We start from the raw sequence: 25143 nt of genomic DNA, 5'->3' as shown, positions 1-25143 counted from the left end.
TTAGACAATGCAAAATACATTGTATTACCTCCAGTGGTCTTTCCTTCACCCTCTCAACCCATGTAAGTGAAATCTTTGACCTTTTATCTAGCTTACAGGGATGGGAATCTCAGCAGAGAAACACAGGGAGTGGTTTTTGCCTAGTCCCTATCTCCTGGAGGAAGATAACCTATTGGCTCCTCGTATTGATTTCCCTGCAAAACACATTTTCACATTGCACTTGCTCAGTCACCAAGGTCAGTGGAAATAAAGGCTATCTTATGAAAGACCACTTTTTGGTCAGCTGAGCAGGTCCTTATGTGTGTCAAAGGGTCTTGAAACAAAAGGCTACCAGGTACTACAAACACAGCCCAAAGAACAGTATGAAGCAAAGGAGTTCTAAATATCTCATTTGCTATGTTTTGTTTTTCTATGATGCCAGAGACCTTGGGGGAAACCCCATGTTCATGCACCAACTCTGAATTTAATTGCATTTAACAGTGATGCTTTTGAAAATAGGTCTTGTTATGCTGTTTCATACTGTGGTAGAAACTAAAATTATCAACATATTTAACATGCTTAATCAACATCTGAGATAGTTTGCTCAGTAAAAAGGTAAAATGAAAAAGAAACATGTAAGCCTGTATTCATAAATAAACCTGCCATGACTCCACTTTCTTGCCTGCTTTAGACTATTAATTTGACAAAGTTGGAACTGACACAGCACACCTGAGACACCAACATATTAACACCGCAGTGATATATACCATCACAAATTGACCTACATGGAGGATGAAAAATCCACAAACATCCAAGGTGAAGAATCACATGGAATTGTTAAGAGAAAAAAACAAGTCTGGAAAACATATGCCACTAACTGTATTTAGAACAAAAAAGAATAGAAGGCATAGGGTGACAAGACATTTGAGGCTCTAGGTTTTCATTTACTCCATCAAGCAAACTAAATTTCTAGTAACTCATCTATCAAGTGAATTCATTAAATGAGAAGATTTCTAAGGTCAATCTAAACTCTAGATCAGACGCTAGAAAAAAAACAAGGAAGCCAACATTTCAGATCCTTGTGAAGCCCAGGAAAAATGTAAATACTAAAACACAGCAATGGTTTTAAAACTGTTCAGAATGAACACAGAACTAAAGGGCATCATTATAATGCATTAGAAAGAGAATTAAATTTTTACATCCCTGCAAAACTGATTCTGAAGTAGCTAAAGCCTATGCTTCCTGATAAACCCTAATTTTCATTACTGAAGACATGACTGAGTTAACACAAAAAGCCCGAACTGTCAGTACTGCACATTCCCCTTTAATATGGCATTTTGCATTAAGCACATCAAAAAAAATTTGAAACAAACAAAAAGAACTTTAGTCAAACTCCCCTTCCTCCTCCAGCTTTATTTGATAGTTTAAAATTACATTTCTATTTTCTAGGACTTCAGTTGCTTTTTCCATCTGACTTTTAAAAACTGATTACAGCAAATGAAACACAGTTGTCTATGTGATATAGTATACAAAAATAACATCTTGATTTCTGTGAAAATGCATTTCTCTGCAGTTCCTGAATAGCTCCAAATTATGATAACTCTGAGCTTACACGTTTACTCTGGGTTTTAGATTTAGTCTTTGAAAAAAAAAAATGTGTTCTAAACCTTTGCCATCACCACCTGCATATCCAGCATCAATGCTGTGAAGTTGTTCCTGTTTAGGCTTTTATTCCAATTTTTCTTGCACAAATATTAATGTATGCATGTTTGTCTTTTTATTTTGTTTACTCCCACTCAACTGCATGTTCTATGTAGGGCCTGATACAAATGTTACTTGATGTTATTTAATAGCTACTGAGGTCAGACAATCCAAGGCCATCATTATGCTAAAATTAAAGTTATTTATGGAAGCTCACAGATACTTCCAAAATTGGTTCTTACCTCCTACATGGGAACATATTCAAGAAACCCAGAATGGGCTTACTGTTCTGACTCAACTCTTCCCATTCATCAATCCCTATTCACCAGTGGCATGGAAAGGGGGTTAACAAAGCATTATACATAACACCTCTACCAAACTAAACATAAACTTTTTTTGTAGTTAAATGCAGAAAATCGATATTTTTCCACCCCTTTCCTCCTTTTACACAGCAAGTAAAGCTCACTGGCCTGGGAGTAGCCTCTATCTGCCAACCTTTGGCCAGTGAAGAGGATTCAGAGAAAATAATACAACCATCAATCAGAAAAAGGAGGGGCGACAAAGGAAAAGAATTAAGCTGTGGCCTCAATTGTGCATTCCCGTGCAAGGTGCCCTGACTCGCCACAGCGGTAACAGTTGACTTCACTTGTCTTGCTGCAGTTGATGGCTACATGACCAGTTTCACCACACCTAAAAAAAAAAATAAAATAAATTGTTTTCACAATGGTGCTCAGAAAATGTAAAACTGTACTAAAGAAGTAGTCATGGGGGGGGGGGGAATAGCAATGACAAGTGAAATCAATACATTTTTGTTTTCAAGACAGTAAGTCTTATAACCCCTAACCTAAGAGCAAGGAGGAATTAGGTAACGAAGTAACTCAATTGTGCAGCAAAGCCACAAAATTAAAAATTTCACCATATAGTATCAACCAACATCAAAACCAAAATACAGGGACGGCCAGATGGCTCAGTTGGTTAGAGCGGAGCTCTGAACAGGGTTGCCAGTTCAATTCCCACATGGGCCAGTGAGCTGCGCCCTCCACAACTAGATTAAAGACAACGAGCTGCCCCTGAGCTTCTGGAGGGGTGGCCCAGAGGCTTAGATGGTTAGAGCGCGAGCTATCAACAAGGTTGCCGGTTCAATTCCCACATGGGATGGTGGGCTGTGCCCCCTGCAACTAAAGATTGAAAACGGCAACTGGACTTGGAGCTGATGGGCCCTGGAGAAACACTGTTCCCCAATATTCCCCAATAAAATTAAAAAAGAAAAAAAGAAAAAATACGGACCAAGATGTTATATCTTTATGCGAAGTAATCCCTAAGATTTCACAAGTACACACATATCAAAGCTTATTACATTCTTATTTTTAAAACATTAAAAATTCCAAAGCTGTGTAAGCTGCAAGCCACAAGCTATCGTGGAAGAATACTGACTAATGTACAGATAGGATGTATGCCAAAAATTCGTATAATCTGGTCACAGCCAGGTTTTACTGAATGTACTAATCCACAAGGTCCTTCCATTTATAGTAAATAATTCATCTCTAAAAGAATCTCTGCAATGAACATTCCTCCAGCAACATTCTAACAACTTACCTATAGCACTTCACCTTGGTGCAGTCTTTTTGAATGTGTCCAAATTCTCCACAAGAATAGCACTTCTGCTCGTCCGCATGGTCACAGTCACGAGCCAGATGGCCTGGTTTGCCACAGTTGTAGCAGCATTGCTCTCGCTCTCTCTTGGGTTCCTTGCAGTCCTTGGCAATGTGTCCACCTCTACCGCAGTTATAGCAGGCTTCAACAATAAGAAAAAGAAGCAGACCAAGACTATAAAATCTTTACAAAATATTGCTATGTTTTAAACGATATAATACAAACCCTCAAAGGTGGAAAATCTTTACCAATGCTATATGCATGCTCACCTCCTCCAAGTTGTAGAACCACATGAAAAGTGTTAAATACTTACCATCCTCCTGAAGATCACAATCCTTGGCAAGATGACCAGACTCACCACAGCGGTAACAGATGTCTGGAAGAGATGAGGTAACAAACTGGAAACCTATTTTTGGCAGAAACAAAAATAATTTGGCCAATTAGACCAGTCTTGATACTAATGAATACTCAAGTACTTCAAAATTTTTAATTCGATAAAAATACCTCTATCCGAGGTAAAACCACCTCTGCCACGGCTTCTCATTCCACGACCACGACCTCCACCAGTAGGGCATTCCCGGGCCCAGTGGCCAGATCGTCCACACTTGAAGCACTCATTGCTGCTCATGGCTGCAGTTAGAGCTTTGAAATATTAAAAAGACAATATTTAATCACTTGAAATTACTTCTAGCTTTTATTCCCCCTTTAATGTAGTCTTAGACAATTAGACAATTAAAAATGAAAAAATTGTAAAACATGTTTTTTTCATAGTTTTTTATCATTACAATTGTTAAGATTATGCATACATAAATACACAATCGTTGATTCAATTATTGATGGGGTGATAAAATTTACAGGGTGTCAATGAACACAATTAGTAATACCTCATTCCAGGTCCAACTTCATGGACACATTTCCATGTTTATAAATCAGTAAACTTTATTTTGGGCAACCAGAAGTCATTTACTGGTCAGAAAATTGGAATAACCCTAAACAGTGTTATAGTATAGTATGGATTCTGTGAGGGGTAGGTGAAGAAAAGTAATTTTTGTTTGTAACCTTAGCACCTAACACAGTGCCTACTTATACCGTAGCACATGCTTGCTGATTGAGTCTTCAGAGCAGATATGGTAATAGAAATGCAGAATATAAATTTTATTTTTAGAGGATGCCGTATGTTAAAAATACAGAAAAATGACAGAGATATATCAATGTGCTAATACCACCTAGAACACTGGGACCATTTATATTTTTTCTTCTATTCTCTTTTCAAAATTTTCTGTAATTTTACATTTAAAACAAGGCTATTGGAATTTCGTAATGGAATCCTTTATTGGGTATTATTTCCAAAAAAATCAAGACTCCTAAAGCAAATGGATTTTATACTTTTTATGTAACAATCAAAAAATAAAAAGGACTATTCCTGGAATGTTACGTTATGCTGCAGAACAAACTCCTAGTCAAGTGGTTTTTTTAAAAAAAGCACTAGCTAAAAACATTGTAACCTTTATACTGCTGAACTTCCATAGCCAAACATTTTTGCCCTCAATTCCAGTGTCAAGCAATGGTACACAAATCTTTTATAATGCCTTCTCAAAGCCAAGCATAAGCACCATGGTCTAGCAAAACACTGTTTCAAGATAGTGGAATCACCCAAACCAACCACAGCACCAAAACTCAGACCATGGTGCAGTAAATGGTTCATCAAGTTGTAGAGAAACCTAGTGACCAAAGATTAAGCTAAAGTTTAGTTTCAAAAGCTTCCATTGCCAAATATTCAAAAAAATTCATTACTTATCCTAACTGTTCTACAATTGGATTCAGGATACATTTTCAGTGGAATCTTTCTACCACCTCACGCCACTTGCCATATAAATATAATACAAAGGGGGGGGGTCACCTGTATTGGATGCTTGTATTTAGTGGTTTCAGATATATAATGCATATTTCTAGACTAAAGAACCTGCCAGTAAAGATTAAAAATGTATTTTTGAAAAATTTGAGATTATGTTTGCTTTCTTACACTGGTGATAGCATTCTAAACCATATGAAGTGCTGGTTTCCACCAGAAAGAACAGTCAGGATGAAAAAATGAATGCCACATAAAGTGATCACAGAAAAAAGCTGATTATGGCACCTCATCCTCCCCTCATTCCCATTTTCTTCATTTGCACCTTCTCCGATTTATAGTCAGACCAATTGAACTCTCGATGAGTTCTTTACACAGAAATGATCACTTCTTTATTCAAGGTAACCCAGGCAATTTGAAAAGTCCTGAGTATTTTAAAATTTAATATTTAAACAAGATAGTATCTTTTAGAAAATGAGTCCAATATTCAATATACATTTCTAAAGCGAAAGAAACAACAGTCCAATCTTCCCTTTGGATTGCTGCTTTAAATTAAAGACCTTGTTTATTTCATAATAGTAAAGTACGAAGGAAATATGTTATAATGAATCATCAGATGTTTATCAGCAGAATAAAGTCAGCAGTTAAAATTTTAGGTTTACTTTCAGTACAGAAATACTAGTTTAAGAAATTCAGCTACTCAAGAACTGATTAACCTATGTGTAGATTTTTCATGAATTGTTTCTTTCTCCATTGTCATCTCTATTCATGGACCCAGATCTAAAGTGAATAAAGGAAAAAGAAATGACAGGAAAAGTGGTATTTCTGTAAAGAAGTCAATTAGCTAAAATAACATTTTTATATTAAACATTAAGCTCAACTTCCTCCTTCCCTAATTCCTAATTGACAGTTGGTTAAAATGTGATTACATCTGCAGGAATTACAAATTCAGGGAAAGCAGTATTTCTCCACTTAAACCGAAATTAAACTATTCTGCAAAACAGACATGCAGTTTAGTGGCAAAGGCAGAACTGTATCAATTGAAACTAGCTTTAGATGTTTGTTTTGCCATCAACAAATTTTAGTCTCACCACATAATTCTGTTTACTGTAGTAAATTAAGGTTTAAAAAAACCCCACTAAATCTAAAAGGGACAGGAAACATTAATTTCATTAACATCCCAAAGACCCATCATCAGCGGGGCACCTATGTTTTAAAGGTCATCCCCAGTGGGCTCAGGTAGTGTGTAGATTGCGTAATCTGCTCTCTCCCCCTTTGGTCAAGCCAATCAATCTCAGCGGGTCTATATTTTCACTGAGTCCCTTATGATAGATTTGTCTTTTTAGTAACATGAACCAACTGATTCCCACTATGTTTTAGAGGCATTCTACTTATCCTAGGAGGAAGGTCCCATCGTAATAGTCATATACAAATGCATGAATATTTAGCTAAAAGGTCTTTTAAGAATTTCATTCTGCTCTACAGGCAGTAAGGTAAGATAGAACTGAGATTTAAGCTCCATGGTTCTCACCGCCTATGACTAATCTTGCCTGGAATTTTGCTGTACTCTCCTGCCTCCGCCCTCTCCACCTGTTACAACCTTTTCCAACCTTCAAGGGCCAAGTCAAATGCCAATTCTATAAAAGAATATGACCACATCTCCCAGCCTATTAAGACACAAAACACTTTGTTTACATATCTGATGGCACTACCATATTTGCCTTTTACCATATTCCCTGAGGGCAGAGACCAAGGAATACACCTTTGAATCATCACAACACCCCATATGATTCTTTTAGTGGTAGTTATATAACTCAGTATTTTAACTGCTTGGCGGGGGGTGGGGGGGATGGGGAGGTACCTAATAGTCATTTGCTGAATGAAACAAATTGTTTCTTGTACAGACCCAAGCCAATCTAATCAAGTACTGACAATAAAACACCTAAATTATTACCATTACAAGAGTTACTCCACAATTAAAGTAACAATCTATTTTTAATTATATACTCCTTAAGGACCCACTACAATCACTAAATTCAAGAAAATTTCAGAATATCTAATAAAATCTCCCCATGTAACCAAGACATTTTCCACTCCAAGTCATCAAAAAAGTCAGCAGCCAAGCCAGGACCCCTAACTTGCCACCTAGGCCCTTCCTATTGCTCCAAGAATTCATGATCAACTAGACCTTAGTAATATTTTATGGAATGCTACAAAACATACATATATACTAATTTAAAAAACAAAATACTGTATTTTCAATGTTGCCAGGCAGTAGGAAAGCATATATTTTCTTCCTTTTACAGCTATAAACCATTGCATCTGTATATACTAAAAAGATTTTGGAACCATAGATAACTCTGGTTAACCATTTCCCTAGATTAACTATTTGCTGTGTTACCTCAGATACTTGACCACTCTCCTGTCCTTATTTGGAAAGGGAAGACAATCTGTGATGAGAATTATTGCCAGCTGCCTGGTGCTTAATAGATGCTCAATTTTAAAAACCGCCAAGTTTATGTACTCTGCTTAGCTTCCCCAATTAAGTTAGACTGTTTAAAGGTAGAGAAAGAACTCAGTTCAGTGTCTACATATAGTGTTTCCCCAAAAATAAAACCTAGCCAGACTGTCAGCTCTCATGCATCTTTTGGAGAAAAAATTAATATAAGACCCAGTCTTATTTTAATAAGACCCGTCTAGATATATAAGACCCGGCTAGGTCTTATTTTAGGGGAAACAGGGTAGGAAGTTTTAAAGTCAGGATTTCAACAGTCTAGCTCTAAGTCCTCTGCAGAGGCTTTTGTTAGGGTTAAGTGGTAATAAAGTACATTAAAATGCTATTATCAGAAGAGTACACAAATTCAATCCCTACTTCAACAATATTATACAGGGTATTACTACTATATACTAGCACATGACTGTATAAATTTGAATTTTAATGCAAAAAGTATCTGTTCTATATTTCTCTTTAGATAAATCAAAATAAAACTAGGACGGGTAAGTTTTTAAAAATCCATACCCATAAATGAATTTATTCACAGTATGCCATCAGTTTTCCTGAATTTTAAGCCATGACAAATTTTCTTAACCTTCTCCAAGGCATAACTTAAGAGTGTCACCACAGATCCTAAAGTCTGGCAATCTGATTTAACAAGTTAATACCCTCATTTGTAATTATGGAGCCACTCCAGGTGATTATTGTACTTTTCTCATACTCCCGATTAATAGAATCCATTGACTTACAACTTGAATTTTGGTGGCCACAAGCTCTTTTTATTATTCCATCAGCTTTACAACATGAAAATGGTAGTTTACTGGAATCTCTCAATAGCATGCCCTTACTGCAGTAGCATCTGACACTGCCAGGAGTTCTATTAAATCAGACAGTAAGAAAAGAGTGTTCTCCACATAGCAGGGTAGGATGCCTTGGCATCATTCTTCTGGCTCTCCATTTACCATTTACTGTCAGGAGGCTGGCAAGAGGAAAGAAGCCAACTTAAAATCTCTTGTGGTCGTGTTCAGCCAACAGACCAATCTTTCCAATTACAGGCATACCTCAGAGATACTGAGGGTTCAGTTCTAGACCACCACAATAAAGCAAGTTATAACCTTTTTGCTGGTGGAGGGTCTTCCCTTCAATTTTTAAAAAGCACAACATCTATGAAGCATGACAAAGCAAAGCACAATAAAATGAGGTATGCCTGAAGTCAAATTGTGGTGGCACTGCTTTTAAGCATGGATCTGGTACTTTCCCATGTTATGTACAACATTTTTACTAGATTTTAAAAGATAAAAATAATCCAGTTATAAAACCGTACTACAAAACCATTCATAATACCTTAAAAAGGTATCACTCTTCCTGTTCCAGATGTTCAAATGCTGGTGTAATAACTGACTCTTGGTCTTCCACCAATTTGCCTCAAAATATTTTAGAGACTGTATATTTGTTTGAAATACATTACCTCTCTGGTCATCAGTATGAAAAGGAATGTGGACCTTTGGTTGCTAAGAAAAACTTACCCAGGTTTTCTAATGTGACATATGTAGATAAGTATACAAACATATACTATTAGCCATTTAAAAAATACTGTTGCCAAAAGTTGCAGTTTGGAAAGAAAATTAAACCTTAATCCAGCCCTTGGGAATCTAATAAATTATTCCTTTTATATTCCAGTATGTGTAGCGAGTTCCTTGTACACAAGAATCCAGGTCACAAGCTAAAAAGAGCATGCACCTATGCATGTGGCACTTTGTAGGTATTTGATTAAGCCATGATCAGAGTGATTTTTTTTTTTTAGAAGCATTTGAAAATGGTTGCTTTGCAGGGTGGAATAAAGCCTAAGAGGTAGGAAATTCATTTCATACACTTTTTTAAAACCTCAAAATCTTACACACAATTTATAGTGCTTGAGCAAGAGTAACAAAGTTGCTAATTTAATTAAAGGTTCTCACTGATGCAGAAATTAATTGGTTATGTTTCTCTCTAAAATTAGGTCAAACAATAGGAAAAGGGGAAAACCTGTTTTTAAAAACTTGAAATTTGGGGGCAAGATGAGGATGTAAATTAATCCTTCTTTACATTAAAAGAAACAAAAAATGAATCCGGACTCTTATCTGAAGTCACAATGAGCAATGTTTTTTTCTAAGACCTGTCCCCCCCCACCACCAGATGTGACTTCCTCGGACGTGCCCTGTGGCTAAGACCATGTGGTTAACATGTGGCAACAAGCAAAAGCCTTACCAATAATAAAACCAACACGGCAAACCCAAATGTGGGCGATGAGGCCTTTCTAAAACAGGTTTTCACGTTTGAAAAATCTACATGGAAGCTGGCTAAGTAAATAACCTTCATGCCTCATTTTTAGATTAAACTATCTGTTTAATTAATCCAAGAAATGATAGAAAGGCTACTGCTGCTATGATTTTGGAGGTATGACAAATTCGTGTTTTTTCTGTTAATGGGATTTTTAAAAGGCCTCTCTAACTTAGTGTTGATTCATGGAAAGAGAGCCCTATCTGCTCCTTTCCGAATTGCAATGTAAGACAAGTAATTTAGCACTTGAATGACGATAAAAATTCAAGAATCGGGAAGCTATCAAGTATGGAGAGTATGAATTCCAAAGACTCTCAGACCTTCCTGCAGGGTGTCCCACCACCCTAAACACAAGAGCGTCTTGAAGGACCCTTTTCTAAGCTCCTGAGAACCCTTCGCACATGGCCCGCCAGTCCCACTAACCCAGCACATGGCCTGCACTAGTACCCAACTCCATGCCCCCTCCATCCGCACCAAGGGCCTTTTCCCACCACATGGCCTCCTTCCAATAGGTTACCGCCAAATCGACTTTCCGTCCCGCATTTCGCGACCCTCTAAGTCTCAGGACCTCGGTCCCAAGGGCGCCCGGGCCTTATCTGCTGTAAGGCTGTGGCCTGGAGTGCGGCCTTGGCCCAGGAGAGGCTCCGACTAGAGGACCGGCTTCCCAGGACAGAAGGAAGGGCGGGAGGATCGCCTGACTGCAGGAGGCCGGAAACCCGGGCTTGAGGCGGCGGTGGCAACAGAGTACACCGCCTGACGCAGCAGCGGAGAAGGCCAAAGTGCGGCCGCCATCGGGACCTCACCGCTCCCTACCATCTTCGTCCGCCTCGGCCCAGGGCCTGCAGCATAGTTCCCCCCAGCCTTCACTCCCGGTCCTCACCTTCAGTGTCTGAGCAGGCCGAAGCGGTAGAGACTCGAACCGAGGCCGGCGGAAAGCGGCTCGAAGGTACTGGCTGTTTATTTTCAGGGTCCTTGCCTGCGCCACACGCGGGTCTGCACACGGCCCTACACACGCCGCTGCACACGGCTCTCCTCCGCCTCGCCCACGCGGCCAATCAGCGCGCGGGGCGCGGACGTTCAGTCAGAGCCGCCAGCAGGAAGGGCCGCCCAGCCCGAGCGCGGCGCGGGGCGGGGCCGGAAGGCGGGGCGGGGCGGGGAGTGGCTCTCTTAAGCGCGCCGAGGCCTTTCCCGCCGTGCCCCGCGCGCATCCTTTCGTGTCTGGTGTTCCAGGCCTCGGCCTGGCACCGCTCGGGCCTTTCTCGCTTATTTCGCGCCTCGCCTGACCAGGGGAAATCTGTTTGTCCCCGCCTCGGTGATCTCTCCTGGCAGCACGCGACGAGGGTTACCAGGGGACGGGTCTCGGTGAAGTTACTGTGATAAACGTGGGGCTGGGAAAAATTCCTGCCCCTTCTTGGGCTCTGAAAAGAGTATCTGCACTTAAATCCTTGGGTGGGCAACGCTTTTAGAGCTCGGCCCCATTTACTGATAAATCAGTTTGACTGTGAAGTCACAGAAGTGGCTGGGGCTGTAGACTACATTTGTTTTGGTCCCAAGATTTGTTTTTTGTGTGAGCCAGGGCAGAGTCCAGAAGGCCTTCCTTGCTGCTTTCACTCAGGTCCCATATACCCCCGTCACTGTGAAAGTGCCTGATGAAGGAAAGGGGCCAGCCGTGAGGAGGGTGTGAAGATGGTGACAGGGTGGGTTGCATTTACACTTCACTGCCTCACAACAAACCTTGGGACACTTTTAGCACATTTATGAGTGACATTCCCTGCAACCTAACGTGTAATAGCAAGAGCCAGAAGAGAGAGAGATCTGGCCTGGGCTAATCCCATTCAGGATTGGTCTTTAGGTTTGGTATTTTCCCCAAAACAGATTATAAATGTAGTGATGGGTACTGTTAAATCAATTTCTAAAATCACCTTTTAGTTCAATGTGAACTAAGAAATTACAGAATTTCATGTCCCATTTTGGAATGGCTTTTATTAAAAACATGAAAAAAAAAAAAGGAAGAGTCCCCAGTTTCTTAAGCTTTAAGAGGCCCTGAAATTATAGTTTCATACAAACTTAATGTGCAGCTTGAAGTTAGTATGCAACCCATGTTGTTGGTTGGTATGTCCCAGCAAGGTACTTTTCATTCCTTTAATGACTATCTTATTTTTTTTAAATAAAGCACACAGATCTATTAAGATGTTAAAACTGGGATCACAGTCCTTGTTTATGACATTAGTTTTGTCCCAGGCTGTGTAGACTTGAACTATTCTTTTGCCCTTAGTCTCATCTGGAATCCTCCCAGTCTCAAGGCGGTATGTCTTTTGAAATCTTGTTTGTGAGGAGGCAGTACAGCAGAGTGGTTAACAGCACAGGTATGGAGTCAGGCATTAAATCTTGGTTCAAATCGCTAGTGCTTACTTCCTAGTCATTGCAAAACATTTAGCAGATTGTGCTCAACGAGGGTAGTAGTTATCAAAGAGTGAATGTACTATACTAAGGACTAGTGATTTTTTAAAAACTTGTTAACTAAGACAATTTAAAGTAAAAATATTTTTAAATTCAGTATGAATAGGCCCCATTTCCAATAAAATTGAATTGCCTAGCACTTTATTGTTACATTTATTGGAGTTAACAATAATAACACAGCATTTTGTTTTGATATAGTTTTGTTACCAAGAAGCTTACACAGCTTTATAGATTTCCCCTGACTGATTAATCTTTATAATATCTTGAGGTAAGGAGAAGTGTGATAATCACAGACACTTTCGTAATGATTTCTGAAGCCCTAATAGTGAGTCAGTATAATGTGTCAAAAGTTCAGAAATAGGGGCGGCCAGTTAGCTCAGTTGGTTAGAGCGCGGTGCTCATAACACCAAGGTCGCCGGTTCGATCCCTGCGTGGGCCACTGTGAGCTGCGTCCTCCACAACTAGATTGAAACAACTTGGAGCTGATGGGTCCTAGAAAAAAAAAAAGTTCAGAAATAGCCAAAGTAAAACCAATGAATCACTAAAGTAGTAACTGGTAAAATTTTATTGTGTATACACCAAAAAGTCTGCAAACTGGGAGCATTCAAACCAAAACACAGAATGAGGCTCAGGGGTATACCATTACAAAGCAGCTTATACAGTGAGAAAGGAGTGTCTTTGCAGTGATAGGTAATTAGGCTAAATTAATGGCAAAACTGGTTTTGTCTACTCAGGGAAACTTCAAGGCTGGTCTCTGCTTTCAATTTTAACAAATGCAAGAGGCTAGGTAGGAAGTATAGCTTGGGTGCATGCACATGGTGCCAGGAGGACAAGTTAAAATTGTCATAGGAACCATAAATTAATATTTTCTGACTTGATTTTTGTTTACCATTCCAACCACAGGACATAAAATGTTTGTTATTCATTATAGACCCAGGGAAGGAATGTTCCTAATATTTAAAAAAAAAAAATATTAGTGGGTGGGTGTGAAATAGAGATACTGGACATACCGTTCTATAGATTTTAAAAGACAAGTAGAAGGAATGGAAACATAATGTGATTTTTGCTGCTTGGCTTTGGGAATAGTAACAGCTAATGGCTCTTCTCTACCTGGTATCCAGCTTTCTGTAATGACTATTATTAATAGAGGCAGACTGATCATGAGACATTCGACAGTCTCCAGAGAAGGTATATAAAGAAATTTACAGTGACTTGTGTTGCCTGGATATGACCTTGGGTACACTTATTCACTAGAGATGTTTGAAAATTAGAAAGAAAAAAGCCAACCTACTCAAAAGATAAACTGGCAAATGTCTTTGAAGACAGAGGTTCCTATTTTATTTTCTTACCCTGGAAACGCGTTTTATCCCTCTTTTCCCTTCCAGTGTTCCGTCTTACCCAGGTATTGTGCTCAGCATTGCAGGGATTACAAAGATGACCAGTTAAGACACAGACCTTGCCCTTGATCTTGTAGGATGACAAGGGCCATAAGAAAGTATTAAGTGTCCTGAGAGAGGACCAGCTAAAATGCTATGATTCAGTATTCCTTAAAATGAGTACTACTTGAGTAGCAATACCTGCCAACTCTTAAATTCCACTAAAGAGCCCAACTGCACAGTAGACACCTTAGCTTCTGCTGTTAAAAGAAGATGGTATGGTACATATCCTTCTAAACCCTTCCATGTCTTCTTTCCTCTGCTAGCAGGAAAATAGTCTCTGTGACTTTACTTGGAAAGTATGCAACTAAGGTTAAGGAGAATAAATTGTTTCCAACTCTCCTGTCTGCTTCTGAAGCAGAAACATAGTTTACTAAGTTAAACCCTGAAATAGCCAATAGTTAATATATATAAAGTTTTTATAACAGTGCCTGGCATAGAGTAATTTCTATTAAAGTGTTATTCATTATGGTTGTTATTATCACTTATTTACTATATACCAGGCATTGCTTCTAACCTCTTTATAAGTTTTCACAAAACTCCTATGGGGACTTTTACTATCCCCATGAGGAAACAGGTCCAGAGAATTTAAGTAGTCTGTCAAAGGTCATACAGTGAATAAATAACAGGGCAGGCTTCAAACAGAGGTAGCCCAAGTGCTTAAACACAAAGCTTCCAGCCTCCAAGTAGTTATTGAGACCTAATCCTACAATTTCCTATCAACTGCTTAAAGGGACAGTGTAGGGAATGCTAACCAAGATGAGGAAAATATGAAACACTAATAACTTAGTGAGCATTTCATCAGTTGGCTTTGTCCTCTTTGACCTCAAATTGAAACTGTCTCTATTTCTGCAAACTAACTGGTAAGAGAAAAACATTATTTGCAAATAGTTTTTAAAAAGTCAGAGTGAAACCACCCATTCTTTTTTTTCCTTAAGATGCATTCATTTAAAAAAAATGTTCTCATCAAGCATCTATATTATTTAAACTTTGAAAAAGATAGGAATAGAAAAATAATGTTGTGTTTAAATTGTTTCCAAATAGTATTTTACAAGATGTTTTAAACTATTCTTTGAGAGAGCATTATAAAGCATAAAATTTGATCACATAGCTCTCATAATCTACAAAATAATGTAACTGATTTTTAAAGATTAAATTGACAAATAACTGATAAATTCTTGGGTAAATTACAATCTAAGAGAGAGAAGAGTATTTAGTCTAATCTCAGAGTATTTAGTACAATCCTTCATTTTAATGAGAATAGGAGATCTATAGAGTTGCACAAAGTTCCTGCAAGTCCCCAAAAGAACTGATATTTTTAACTAAATCAGGGGCCACTCACAAATCATAAGGGGCTTTTAGCTATGCTTATAATCTGATTAATCCAATTAATTGCAGTGGTGGTAAGAAAAGGAGAGCCCAAATCTAATACTATATATTTATTCCATGTGTTTCTAGCCCTTTTCTTTGGATATTAACACAAATGACCATTCTAATTTATAAATTAGTCACTTGAGTGTTTGGCAAGGATGAACCAATAATTAATTTCTCAATCTTGAAAAATGTACTCAGACTTCAATTTAAGAAACATTAACTTTAGACTGTAAATTTTTATACTAGGAAAATGTCTTTCAATTACGCATTGTAACTACAAAAGAGAACATTTGAACTTATACCTGCTAATAGAATGGCTTTTAGGCAATTCAAATATTATAGATACAGCTAATGTTCCCTATAGCCCTCCTCAACCCCAAGTCCCATGTCTTTCCTTTCCTCCTGATATTAAAAAAATGGTGTATATACTTCTGGTCTATCTTTTATAATATGTACATTATAAAATTATATATCAAATCATACATAAACAATTAAAAATGTTACATAAATTGTGCCATATATTATTAATTTGATTGTGTTCCCTTACAAGAACATAATATCCACAAAGCAAGGACTGTGTGGATTTGTCTATTTTCTACTGTATTTTCAGGTTCCAGAACAGCTCCTTCTACAGAGTAGGCATTCAAATATTTTCTGAATAAATAAACATCGATCTGTATCTTGCTTTTAAAATTTGATATTATGTTTCTGATGTTTTATATATATATATATATATATATATATATATATATATATATATGTATATATATTTCTTATCTAGTTTATTATTTTTCTGCTGTGTATTATATTTTATTTATCCATTCCCATATTGGAGGATATTTATGATATACTATTATAGACAATGTTGTAATAAGCACTCTTGTTTACAGATCTCTTGTTTATAGGACATGTGGGAGTGTCTGTCTAGAGTATACAAACCCAGAAGGAAAATGGGGCAATGAAAGGTGTGTATTTTAAATTTCACTGGTTGTCTGAAATATTACACTCAAAATTGGCCATATTGAAGTATCCCACCAGTAGTGGATGAGGGCACCATGTTTATGAAATCTTTGCCAACACTTTATACTGTGAAATTATTTAAATTTTTGCCAATCTCATGAATGAAATGTGGTGTCTCTTTTTTGTTTATGTGTTTGTATTAAGATAATGGTATATGTCACATGTAGTAGAAAGAAATAATACCAAGAGATCCCAGTTTCTCCCAATGGTAGCATCTTGCAAAAGTATATTATAGGGCAAAATAGGTAAATACTGTGCTCCCCTCCTCCCATAACCACATCAAAATTACAACTAAATTATAGAAAAATCAATCTGGAGAACCATCTGAAGACTACCTGAACAGAAGTCCTATAACTAAGGATATAAAGAAGAAGTGACATCAAAACGGATAGGAGGGGTGGAGACTCAAAATAGGCTGGTCCCATCCCCATCTGTGGTGGTTGAGAATCCAGAGGGATATCGCAGCTGTAGAGGTCCCTGTGGAGAGTGAGGTGTCCCAGCCCACCACCACGCTCACCAGCCTAGGGATCCAGTGCTGGGAAGAGGCATCTCATGGCAGCTGGCTGTGGAAAGTGGCAGGGACTCTGTCCCGGTGAGACAAATGGCTGCTGGAAACTCAGGCGTCCTGCTAAAGGGCTTGCACACAGACACACTTGTTCTCAGACACTCGCCCTAAGCTCCAGCAAAGGGAGAGCAGCTTGAAAGGTGCCAGAGACATAGCGAGAGAAACTGAACTGAGTGGCTTCAGAGCAAGGGCTAGGGGGACAGCTGCCAAAGTGCCTGTGTTGAGCCCAGCCCACATTCAGCTGGTAGGCACAGGCAGGTGCCAAATCTGAATCTGCATCAACCTGGTGATGGCCCCACCTTGGTGACTCCCTAAGTACCCACCCAATCCAACTTATGTCCCATCATTGGCCCTTTCAGTGGCTGTGCCTCTGGGGCAACTGGCCTCAGCCCAAGCTGCAAACTTTCTTAAAAACTCTCCAAGGTCTCCAGGCCTCAAGCAAGTGACAGCTGCCTTGGCTTAGGCCCAGGCTGGCAGTAGTGAGCCTTGGGTCATAGTGTGACATCTCCCAGGTGCCACTGAGATGAACAGAAGTACCTACCAACCATGGTCACTTTGTAGTTCCTACCAGGTGGCTCCAGGCCAGGCACAGGCAGCAGCTGACCTTGGCCTGCACCAGAACCCCTCCCAAAAGGCCCCAGAACCAAACCTGGTGGTGGCCTTCTGACCACTACCTGATTAGCACCACAAACAGAACACCCAAAGACTGGTCTCAGCAGGCACCAGAGTCTTATGGGGCAAATCAAGCTCCATGGGGTCAGCCCCCACTGTGGTAATGGACAGTTCTAATAGCGAGTCAGCCTGAGGGTCAATCCCACCCACCAACATACCAACAGAAAGCAAGGCTCAACTACAACAACAGGGCACATGCAACACACATAAAAGAAACTCCTGGAGCACTGGGCTCAGGTGACGAGGGAGACTGTGCCACTGGGGTCCACAGGACACCTACTACATAAGGCCACTCTGTCAAGACTGGTAAGCATAGCAGATTTACCTAACACATAAAAACAAACACAAGGAGGGGACAAAATGAGGAGACAAAGAAACATGTCTCAAATAAAAGGACAGGATAAAATACTAGAAAAAGAACTAAATGAATTGGAAAAAAGCAATCTATCAGATACAGAGTTCAAAAAACTGGATATGAGGATGCTGAACAAACATAGTGGAAGAATAGATCAACTCAGTGAGGATTTCAACAAACAGATAGTAAACATAAAAAAAAGGACATAGAGCCCATAAAAAAACCCAGTCAGAAGTGAAGAATATAATATTAGTTTGGTGCAAAAGTAATTGTGGTTTGAAAGTTTAAAAATAATTGCAAAAACTGTAATTACTTTTGCGCCACCCTAATAAATGAAATGAAGAACACTCTATAAGAAATCAATCGCAGATTAAATGAAGCAGAGGATCGAATCAGCAATTTGGAAGACAAGGTAGCAGAAAACATCCAATCAGAACAGCAAAAAGAAAAAAAAATTTTAATGGGGATAACTTAGGGGACCTCATGGGAAACATCAAGTTAACAAACTTCACATTATAGGGGTACCAGGAGAAGAGAGAGAGCAAGGGATGGAAAACATATTTGAAGAAATAATGACAGAAAACTTCCCTAACCTGGAGAAGGAAATAGACATATAAGCCAGGAAGCACAGAGAGTCTCATACTAGATGAAACCAAACAGGCCCATACCAAGACACATCATAATGAAAATGCCAAAGGCTAAAGACAAAGAAAGAATCTTAAAAGCAGCAAGAGAAAAGCAGTTAGTTACATACAAAGGAGCTCCCATAAGATTGTCAGCTGATTTCTCAACAGAAACTTTACAGGCCAGAAGGGATTGGCACAGAATAAAGGGATGAAAAGCAAGGACCTACAATCAAGACTACTCTCCCCAGCAAGGCTATCATTTAGAACCAAAGAAGAGAGAAAGAGTTTCCCAGACAAGAAAAAGCTAAAGAAGTTCATAACCACCCAACCAGTCTTGCAAGACATGTTAAAGCTTCAAGAAGGATAAGGAGAAGGAGAAAGAGAAGGAGAGGAATGACATCATAGAAATGGCAGCATGAGGTGGGCTCCTTGACTTCTCCCCTGGAAGTTACCACAAATTGAACGTCTATAACTCATCAAAGGATTCTCTGCTCATCATACGGAACAGCTAAGAGACACACATGAGGATTACCTGAAGGTGGGGAAACCGGGTGAGTGGGGGAAGAGGGGAGGAAGAAGGGTGGAGACATAGCCCGCAGCCGCAGCGGCGGAGATGCGGAGCCCCAGGATACAGACAGGAGACCGCAATAGCCAGGCTATGTGCTCTCTTCCTGCACCCCACAGCCCAGCCTAGAGATCAGCATATATGATGGCAGTGCCCAGCTTTCGAGGCACAGACTTCAGCTGAGAACTGTGACTGGGCTCTCTTGGTCAGACAGAAAACAGAAAAAACTCCATACCCGGACCGCTCCCCCCACTCTCCCACAGCTCTCCAAACCCAAGCCTTCCAGAGTCTTAAGCTGGTCTCTGAACGGAAAGGACTAGTATCCAGTTACACAGGAGCTGCAGCCCTCAAGAACTGGAAAAAGCCCATCTGCAGCTGTGACTGAGGGAAAAGGCTGGGAAGAGTGTGACACTGCTGGGCAGGCCAGGGAGACAGGCACCTGCCTCCCCAGCACCCACCATTTCTGGGCAGCTCCCAGCAGAGCAATTAGAGCTGCTGAGACAAACGTAGGTGGCAGCAGCGGGCGGCAGAGGCATCCCTGGGCTTTCAGAAGCTCAGAAATCTCATGCGCTCCACACCCCCCAATGGAAGAAGTACCCTAAGACCCAGGGAAGAAGCCCACCTCTGGGTGGCGGGCTGTGGTGCTCTCAGCACACATTTGTGCAGGTGAGAGCAGGAACTGCACTGACTTTGAAAACCTACCAACCACACTGCATAGCCCCACCCATCTAGAACTACATTGCGAGGGTCACTCTGGGCGCCATTGTATGGCTCTGCCTCCACAAGATGCACAGGAGTTTTTGTACAGCAGAGGACAACCTAGAGATGGCTCGATGGATTTAAGCCAAGACTGGGGCTGTTTTTTTGTTTTTATTTTATTATATATATATATATATATATATATATATATATATATATATATATATATGTATTTCTCCTTTCTCTCTCTCTTTTCATCTTTCTTTTCCTTGCTCTACTTTTTCTCCTTCTTTCCATTTTTCTGTATTGATTTTTTTGGGGTGGGGGGTGTTGCTATTTTTTGTCTTGTTTTGTTTTGGTTTTTGGTTTTTATATGTTTGATATTTTTGTTTGTATTGAACGTTGGTTGTCAGTTGTTTTCACATGTGAGTGTATTTGTTTGTTGTTGTTATGCTTGTAGGTTTGTTTTGTCCTGAAATTGCCCTGCACAAGGGCCCAGCCCAAGTGGCACAAGAATGAACACACCCAGAAGCCAACTCCACACCAAACAAGAGCATTGCCAGGTTTGACCTACAAGTGACACACCAAAGGGAATTCCCTACAGGCACAAGAGCCAAAGCAGCCAAGCCTCATCCGAGGGGGTCAACCCTCACACAGCAGCTCATATACTGTGGGTATAGCCTATTCTCACAGCTAGTCAAAAGCAAAGCTCAACTTCAATGGGAGAATAGATACAACACAAGGAACACCTCTGGAACACATGCACAGGAGAATAGGGAGACTACGCTATTCAAATATAAAGGACACGTATTACATATGTCCACCCAGCAAAGACTGAGAGACCTAGGGATCTACCTAATACATCGAAGCAAACACAGAGGGTCAGCCAGAATGAGGAAACAAAGAAACATGTCCCAAATAAAAGAACAGAAGAAACCTCCAAAATTGGAAATAAATGCAATAGAGGTAACCAACCTATCAGAGACAGAGTTTAGAACACTGATAAGGATGTTTAAGGAACTTAGTGAGAACATAAAGAAGGATAGAGAAATCATTAAAAAAAAAAAAAACACCAGATAGAACTAAATAATACAATAAGTGAAATAAAGAACACATTTGAAGGAGTTACCAGCAGATTAGATGAAGGAGAGGACCAAACCAGCAATTTAGAAGACAAAATAGCAGAGATCACCCAATTGGAACAACAAAAAGATAAAAGAATAAAAAATAATGAAAACAGTTTGAGAGACCTGTGGGATAACATCAAGCACAACAACACGTGCATCATAGGAATACCAGAAGAAGAGAGGGAGCAAGGGATCGAGAACATATTTGAAGAAATAATGACCAAAAACTTCCCTAACCTGGTGAAGAAAATCAAAACACAAGCTCAGGAAGTACAGAGAATTCCAACCAATATGAACCCAAACAGGCCCACACATTACAATTAAAACAACAAAGGTTAAAGGCAAAGAAACAATCCTAAAAGCAGCAAGAGACAGACAGCAAGTTACTTACAAGTGTGCTCCCATAGATGATCACCTGACTTTTCTACAGAAATTCTGCAGGCCAGAAGGGAGTGGCAGGACGTATTCAAAGTGATGAAAAACAAAAAAGGCCTACAACCTAGATTGCTTTATCCAGCATGGCTATCATTTAAAATTCAAGGAGAGATAAAAGAGCTTCCCAGAAAAGAATAAGCTAAAGGAATTCATTACCACGAAGCCATCAATGCAGGAAATGTTAAAAGGGCTTCTGTAAGCAGAAGAAAGATGAAAACAATCTAATGATTGAAGACTAGAAATACAAATAACAGGGTATTAAACGGTTGCTGGTGCAGCAAGCTTGTTGTGACCTTCCTCGGTCTCCGGCTCTTACTGCTGTGTTCACCTGCTTGCTCTCATCCGGTGAAGCCTAAACCCACTACACCTTCCTCTTTCCCTTAGCCTGTAGCTGCGTCGTTGCGACACTGCCACCATGTTCGAGGCATGCCTGGCTCAGGGCTCCATCCTGAAGAAGGTGCTAGAGGCGCTTAAGGACCTCATCAATGACGCCTGCTGGGACATCAGCTCCAGCAGCGTGAACTTGCAGAACATGGACTTGTCCCATGTCTCCTTAGGGCAGCTCACCCTGTGCTCCAAGGGCTTCCACACGTACCGCTGCGACCATAACCTGGCCATGGGTGTGAACATCACTAGCATGTCCAAAATCCCAAAGTGTGCCGGCAACGAAGACATCATTACACTAAGGGCTGAAGATAATGTGAACACGTTGACACTAGTTTTTGAAGCCTCAAATCAAGGAAAGGTTTCAGACTATGAAATGAAGTTAATGGATTTAGATGTTGAACAACTTGGGATTCCAGAACAAGAATATAGCTTTGTAGTAAAGATGCCTTCTGGTGAATTTGCACGTATATGCTGAGATCTCAGTCATATTGGAGATGCTATTGTAATTTCCTGTGCAAAGGACGGAGTGAAATTTTCTGCAAGTGGGGAACTTGGAAATGGAAATATTAAGTTGTCACAAACAAGTAATCTCGATAAAGAAGAGATGAATGAGCCAGTTCAGCTAACTTTTGCATTGAGATACCTGAACTTCTTTACAAAAGTCACTCCACTGTCTCCTACAGTAACACTCAGTATGTCTGCAGATGTACCCCTTGTTGTAGAATATAAAATTGCTGATATGGGACATTTAAAGTACTATCTGGCTCCCAAGATCAAGGATGAAGAAGGATCTTAGGCGGTCTTAAAATCCAAGAAAATAAAACTATGCTCTTTGAGAACTGCTTCAGAGATTCCAACATGTCCTTAAGTCTCCTGTCACCAAATTTATACCTCTGCGTACATATGTAGATAATTCCAGTATGTCCTTAAGTCTCTTCTGTCACCAAATTTGTACCTCTTTGAGTATATATGTAGATAAAGTTTTCTGTAAATAACCTATTTTTTTTTTGGTCCATTCTTGACAGTTTGTTAAAAGGATAAAGTCCTAAGTCAAATCTGGTCTTGTTAACCTAGAATTACTTCTGACTTATATAGAAATACTCCTTAGGACTTTTATATAACAAAGAGTTTTGACTATTAATGCAGTTTTAAGAATTGTTTTCAATTTAAATAAAAGTTATTTGAATTTTAAACATCATAGGACAGTGCCTTCATTTGGACCATGACTGTTGCAAGTATTACGGGAATTCACAGCTAGTGCTACCTTTGCGTGTAAATCTAGAGCAGTCAGATATAAATACTTTAGATACAGCCATAAAAAATAACTACAGATACAGGTGATAAGATATTTTGGGGGATTCATTTGCCAAACTTAATTTGGTATTCTAACTTGAGCTCAATAAATGAACAGGGGAGAACAAATCCTACGTATTTCATTCTTTTGTCATTTTTGTTAGCAAAAACTAACATTTTTTAGAAGCTTTTAATGTGCTCAAAGTTTTGTGGGTTTTGTAAGACTAGCATTGTTACAGGGCAGTGTTTCTTTAGCCTAGAGAACCTTGTACAATTAAGAACACCGAGTCAAACTCTATGGTCCTAACTTCCTTTTCATAAAACTCTATGGTATTAACTTCTGTTTCCCTGTTGTAAATACCCTCCATCTTAGCCAGAATGTGCACATACTGGGTCTGCATGTGCTGGTACTGAGTTGTAGCCTTTTCTCCTTTTCACGAATAAATCTTTTTGGTGGTGGAAAAAAAAAAAAGAAATACAAATAACAAAATGGCAATAACTATGTACCCATCAATAATCATTTTAAATGTAAATGGATTAAATGCTCCAATCAAAAGACATAGGGTGGCTGAGTGGATAAGAAAACACGACCCTTGCATATGCTGTACACAAGGGACTCACCTCAGATCAAAGGACACACAGGCTGAAAGTAAAGGGATGGAGTAAGATATTTCATGCAAATGGAATGAGAAAAAATCTGAAGTAGCAATACTTATATCTGACAAAATAGCCTTTAAAATGAAGACCATAATAAAGGACAAAGAAGGGCACTACATAATAATAAAGGGATTGAGCCAACAAGAGGACATAACCCTAGTAAACACCTATGCACCCAACATAGTAGCATCTAAATATATAAAAACAGATATTGACCAACATAAAGACAGAGACCAACAGTAACACTACCATAGTGGGGGACTTCAACACACCACTGACAACAAGGGACAGATCCTCCAGACAGAACATCAATATGGAAATAGCAGCCTTAAATGACACATTAGACCAGTTGGATTTAATCGATATTTTTAGAGCTTTCACCCCCAAAGTGCAGAATATACATTCTTCTTGAGCACACACAGAACATTTTCCAAGATAGAACACATGTTAGGCCACAAAACAAGTCTCAATAAATTGAAGAAAATTGAAATCATATTAAGCATCTTCTCTAACCACAGTGCTATGAAATTAGAAATCAATTACAAGAAAAAACTGGAAGACACACAAATACATGGAGGCTGAATAACATGTCACTAAATAATGAATGGCTTAATATTGAGATCAAGGAAGAAATCAAAAGATACCTCGAGACAAACGAAAATGAAAATACAACAACCCCAAATCTATGGGATGCAGCGAAAGCAGTGCTAAGAGGGAAATTCATAGCAATGCAGGACTACCTAAAGAAACAAGAAAAATCTCAAATCAACAGTTTATCCTTACACCTAAGGGAATTGGAAAAAGAACAGCAAAATAAGCCCAAAGGGTGTACAAGGAAAGAGATAATAAAGAGCAGAGTGGAAATAAATGAAATAGTGATGAAAAAAATACAAATGATCAATGAAACCAAGAGCTGTTTTGTTTTTTTTTGAGAAGATAAACAAAATCGACAAACCTCTAGCCAGACTCATCAAATTAATAAAAAATAAAATCAGAAATGAAAGAGGAGAAGTGACAACAGACACCACAGAAATATGAAAAAATTACACCAACAAATTAGACAATCTGGAAAAAACGGATAATTTTCTAGAAGCATACAACCTTTCAAGGCTAACTCAAGAAGAATCAGAAAATCTGAATAGACTGATTACTACCCATGAAATTGAATCAGTAATGAACAAGCTCCCAACAAACAAAAGCCCTGGACCAGATGGTTTTACAGGTGAATTGTACCAAACATTCAAAAAAGAATTATCACCTATTCTCCTCAAGCTATTCCAAAACATCCAGAAGGATGGAAGGCTCCCAAACTCTTATTAACAGGCTACTATCGCCTTGATCCCAAAATCAGACAAAGACATTATAAAGAAAGGAAACTACAGGCCAATATCCCTAATGAACAGACATGCAAAAATCCTCAACAAAATATTAACAAACAGAATTCAGCAACACATTAAAAATATTATACACCACGAGC

General features: G+C 39.2%; 1 protein-coding gene and 1 pseudogene across 6 annotated transcripts; one reads left to right on the top strand and one right to left on the bottom strand.

The window, feature by feature from the left end:
* Positions 1-1281: 1281 nt before the first annotated feature.
* On the bottom strand, positions 1282-11046 carry CNBP (CCHC-type zinc finger nucleic acid binding protein). 6 transcript variants are annotated; one of them, XM_074340497.1, is made up of 5 exons: positions 10876-11034; positions 3838-3975; positions 3649-3739; positions 3277-3480; positions 1282-2370 (listed from the first exon to the last, which is right to left on the bottom strand). In XM_074340497.1, exons 2-5 carry the CDS (start codon positions 3959-3961, stop codon positions 2253-2255), a joined length of 537 nt encoding a protein of 178 aa, XP_074196598.1. In that variant the 5' UTR covers positions 3962-3975; positions 10876-11034; the 3' UTR covers positions 1282-2252. The 6 variants fall into 6 exon arrangements, with proteins under 6 accessions (XP_074196598.1, XP_074196596.1, XP_074196597.1 ...); XM_074340495.1 differs by having other exon boundaries at positions 3859-3975; positions 10876-11009; XM_074340496.1 differs by lacking the exon at positions 10876-11034 and adding an exon at positions 10513-10628 and having other exon boundaries at positions 3859-3975.
* Positions 11047-16153: 5107 nt separating this feature from the next.
* LOC109438867 (proliferating cell nuclear antigen) lies at positions 16154-23291 on the top strand (annotated as a pseudogene).
* The last annotated feature ends 1852 nt before the right edge of the window (positions 23292-25143 follow it).

The sequence above is a fragment of the Rhinolophus sinicus genome, linkage group LG09 (assembly GCF_036562045.2).
Source record: "Rhinolophus sinicus isolate RSC01 linkage group LG09, ASM3656204v1, whole genome shotgun sequence".
NCBI lineage: Eukaryota > Metazoa > Chordata > Mammalia > Chiroptera > Rhinolophidae > Rhinolophus > Rhinolophus sinicus.
Note: the sequence above shows the minus strand (reverse complement) of the source record. Positions and strands in the feature narration are given on the sequence as shown.

Coding starts and splice junctions, on each gene's coding strand:
- CNBP (XM_074340497.1), bottom strand. CDS start 3,961: ATGAGCAGCAATGAGTGCTTCAAGTGTGGACGATCTGGCCACTGGGCC. Junction 3,740..3,837: donor TGGTTTTACCTCGGATAGAG/GTATTTTTATCG, acceptor TGCCAAAAATAG/GTTTCCAGTTTGTTACCTCA. Junction 2,371..3,276: donor ACCAAGGTGAAGTGCTATAG/GTAAGTTGTTAG, acceptor TTTTTTTTTTAG/GTGTGGTGAAACTGGTCATG.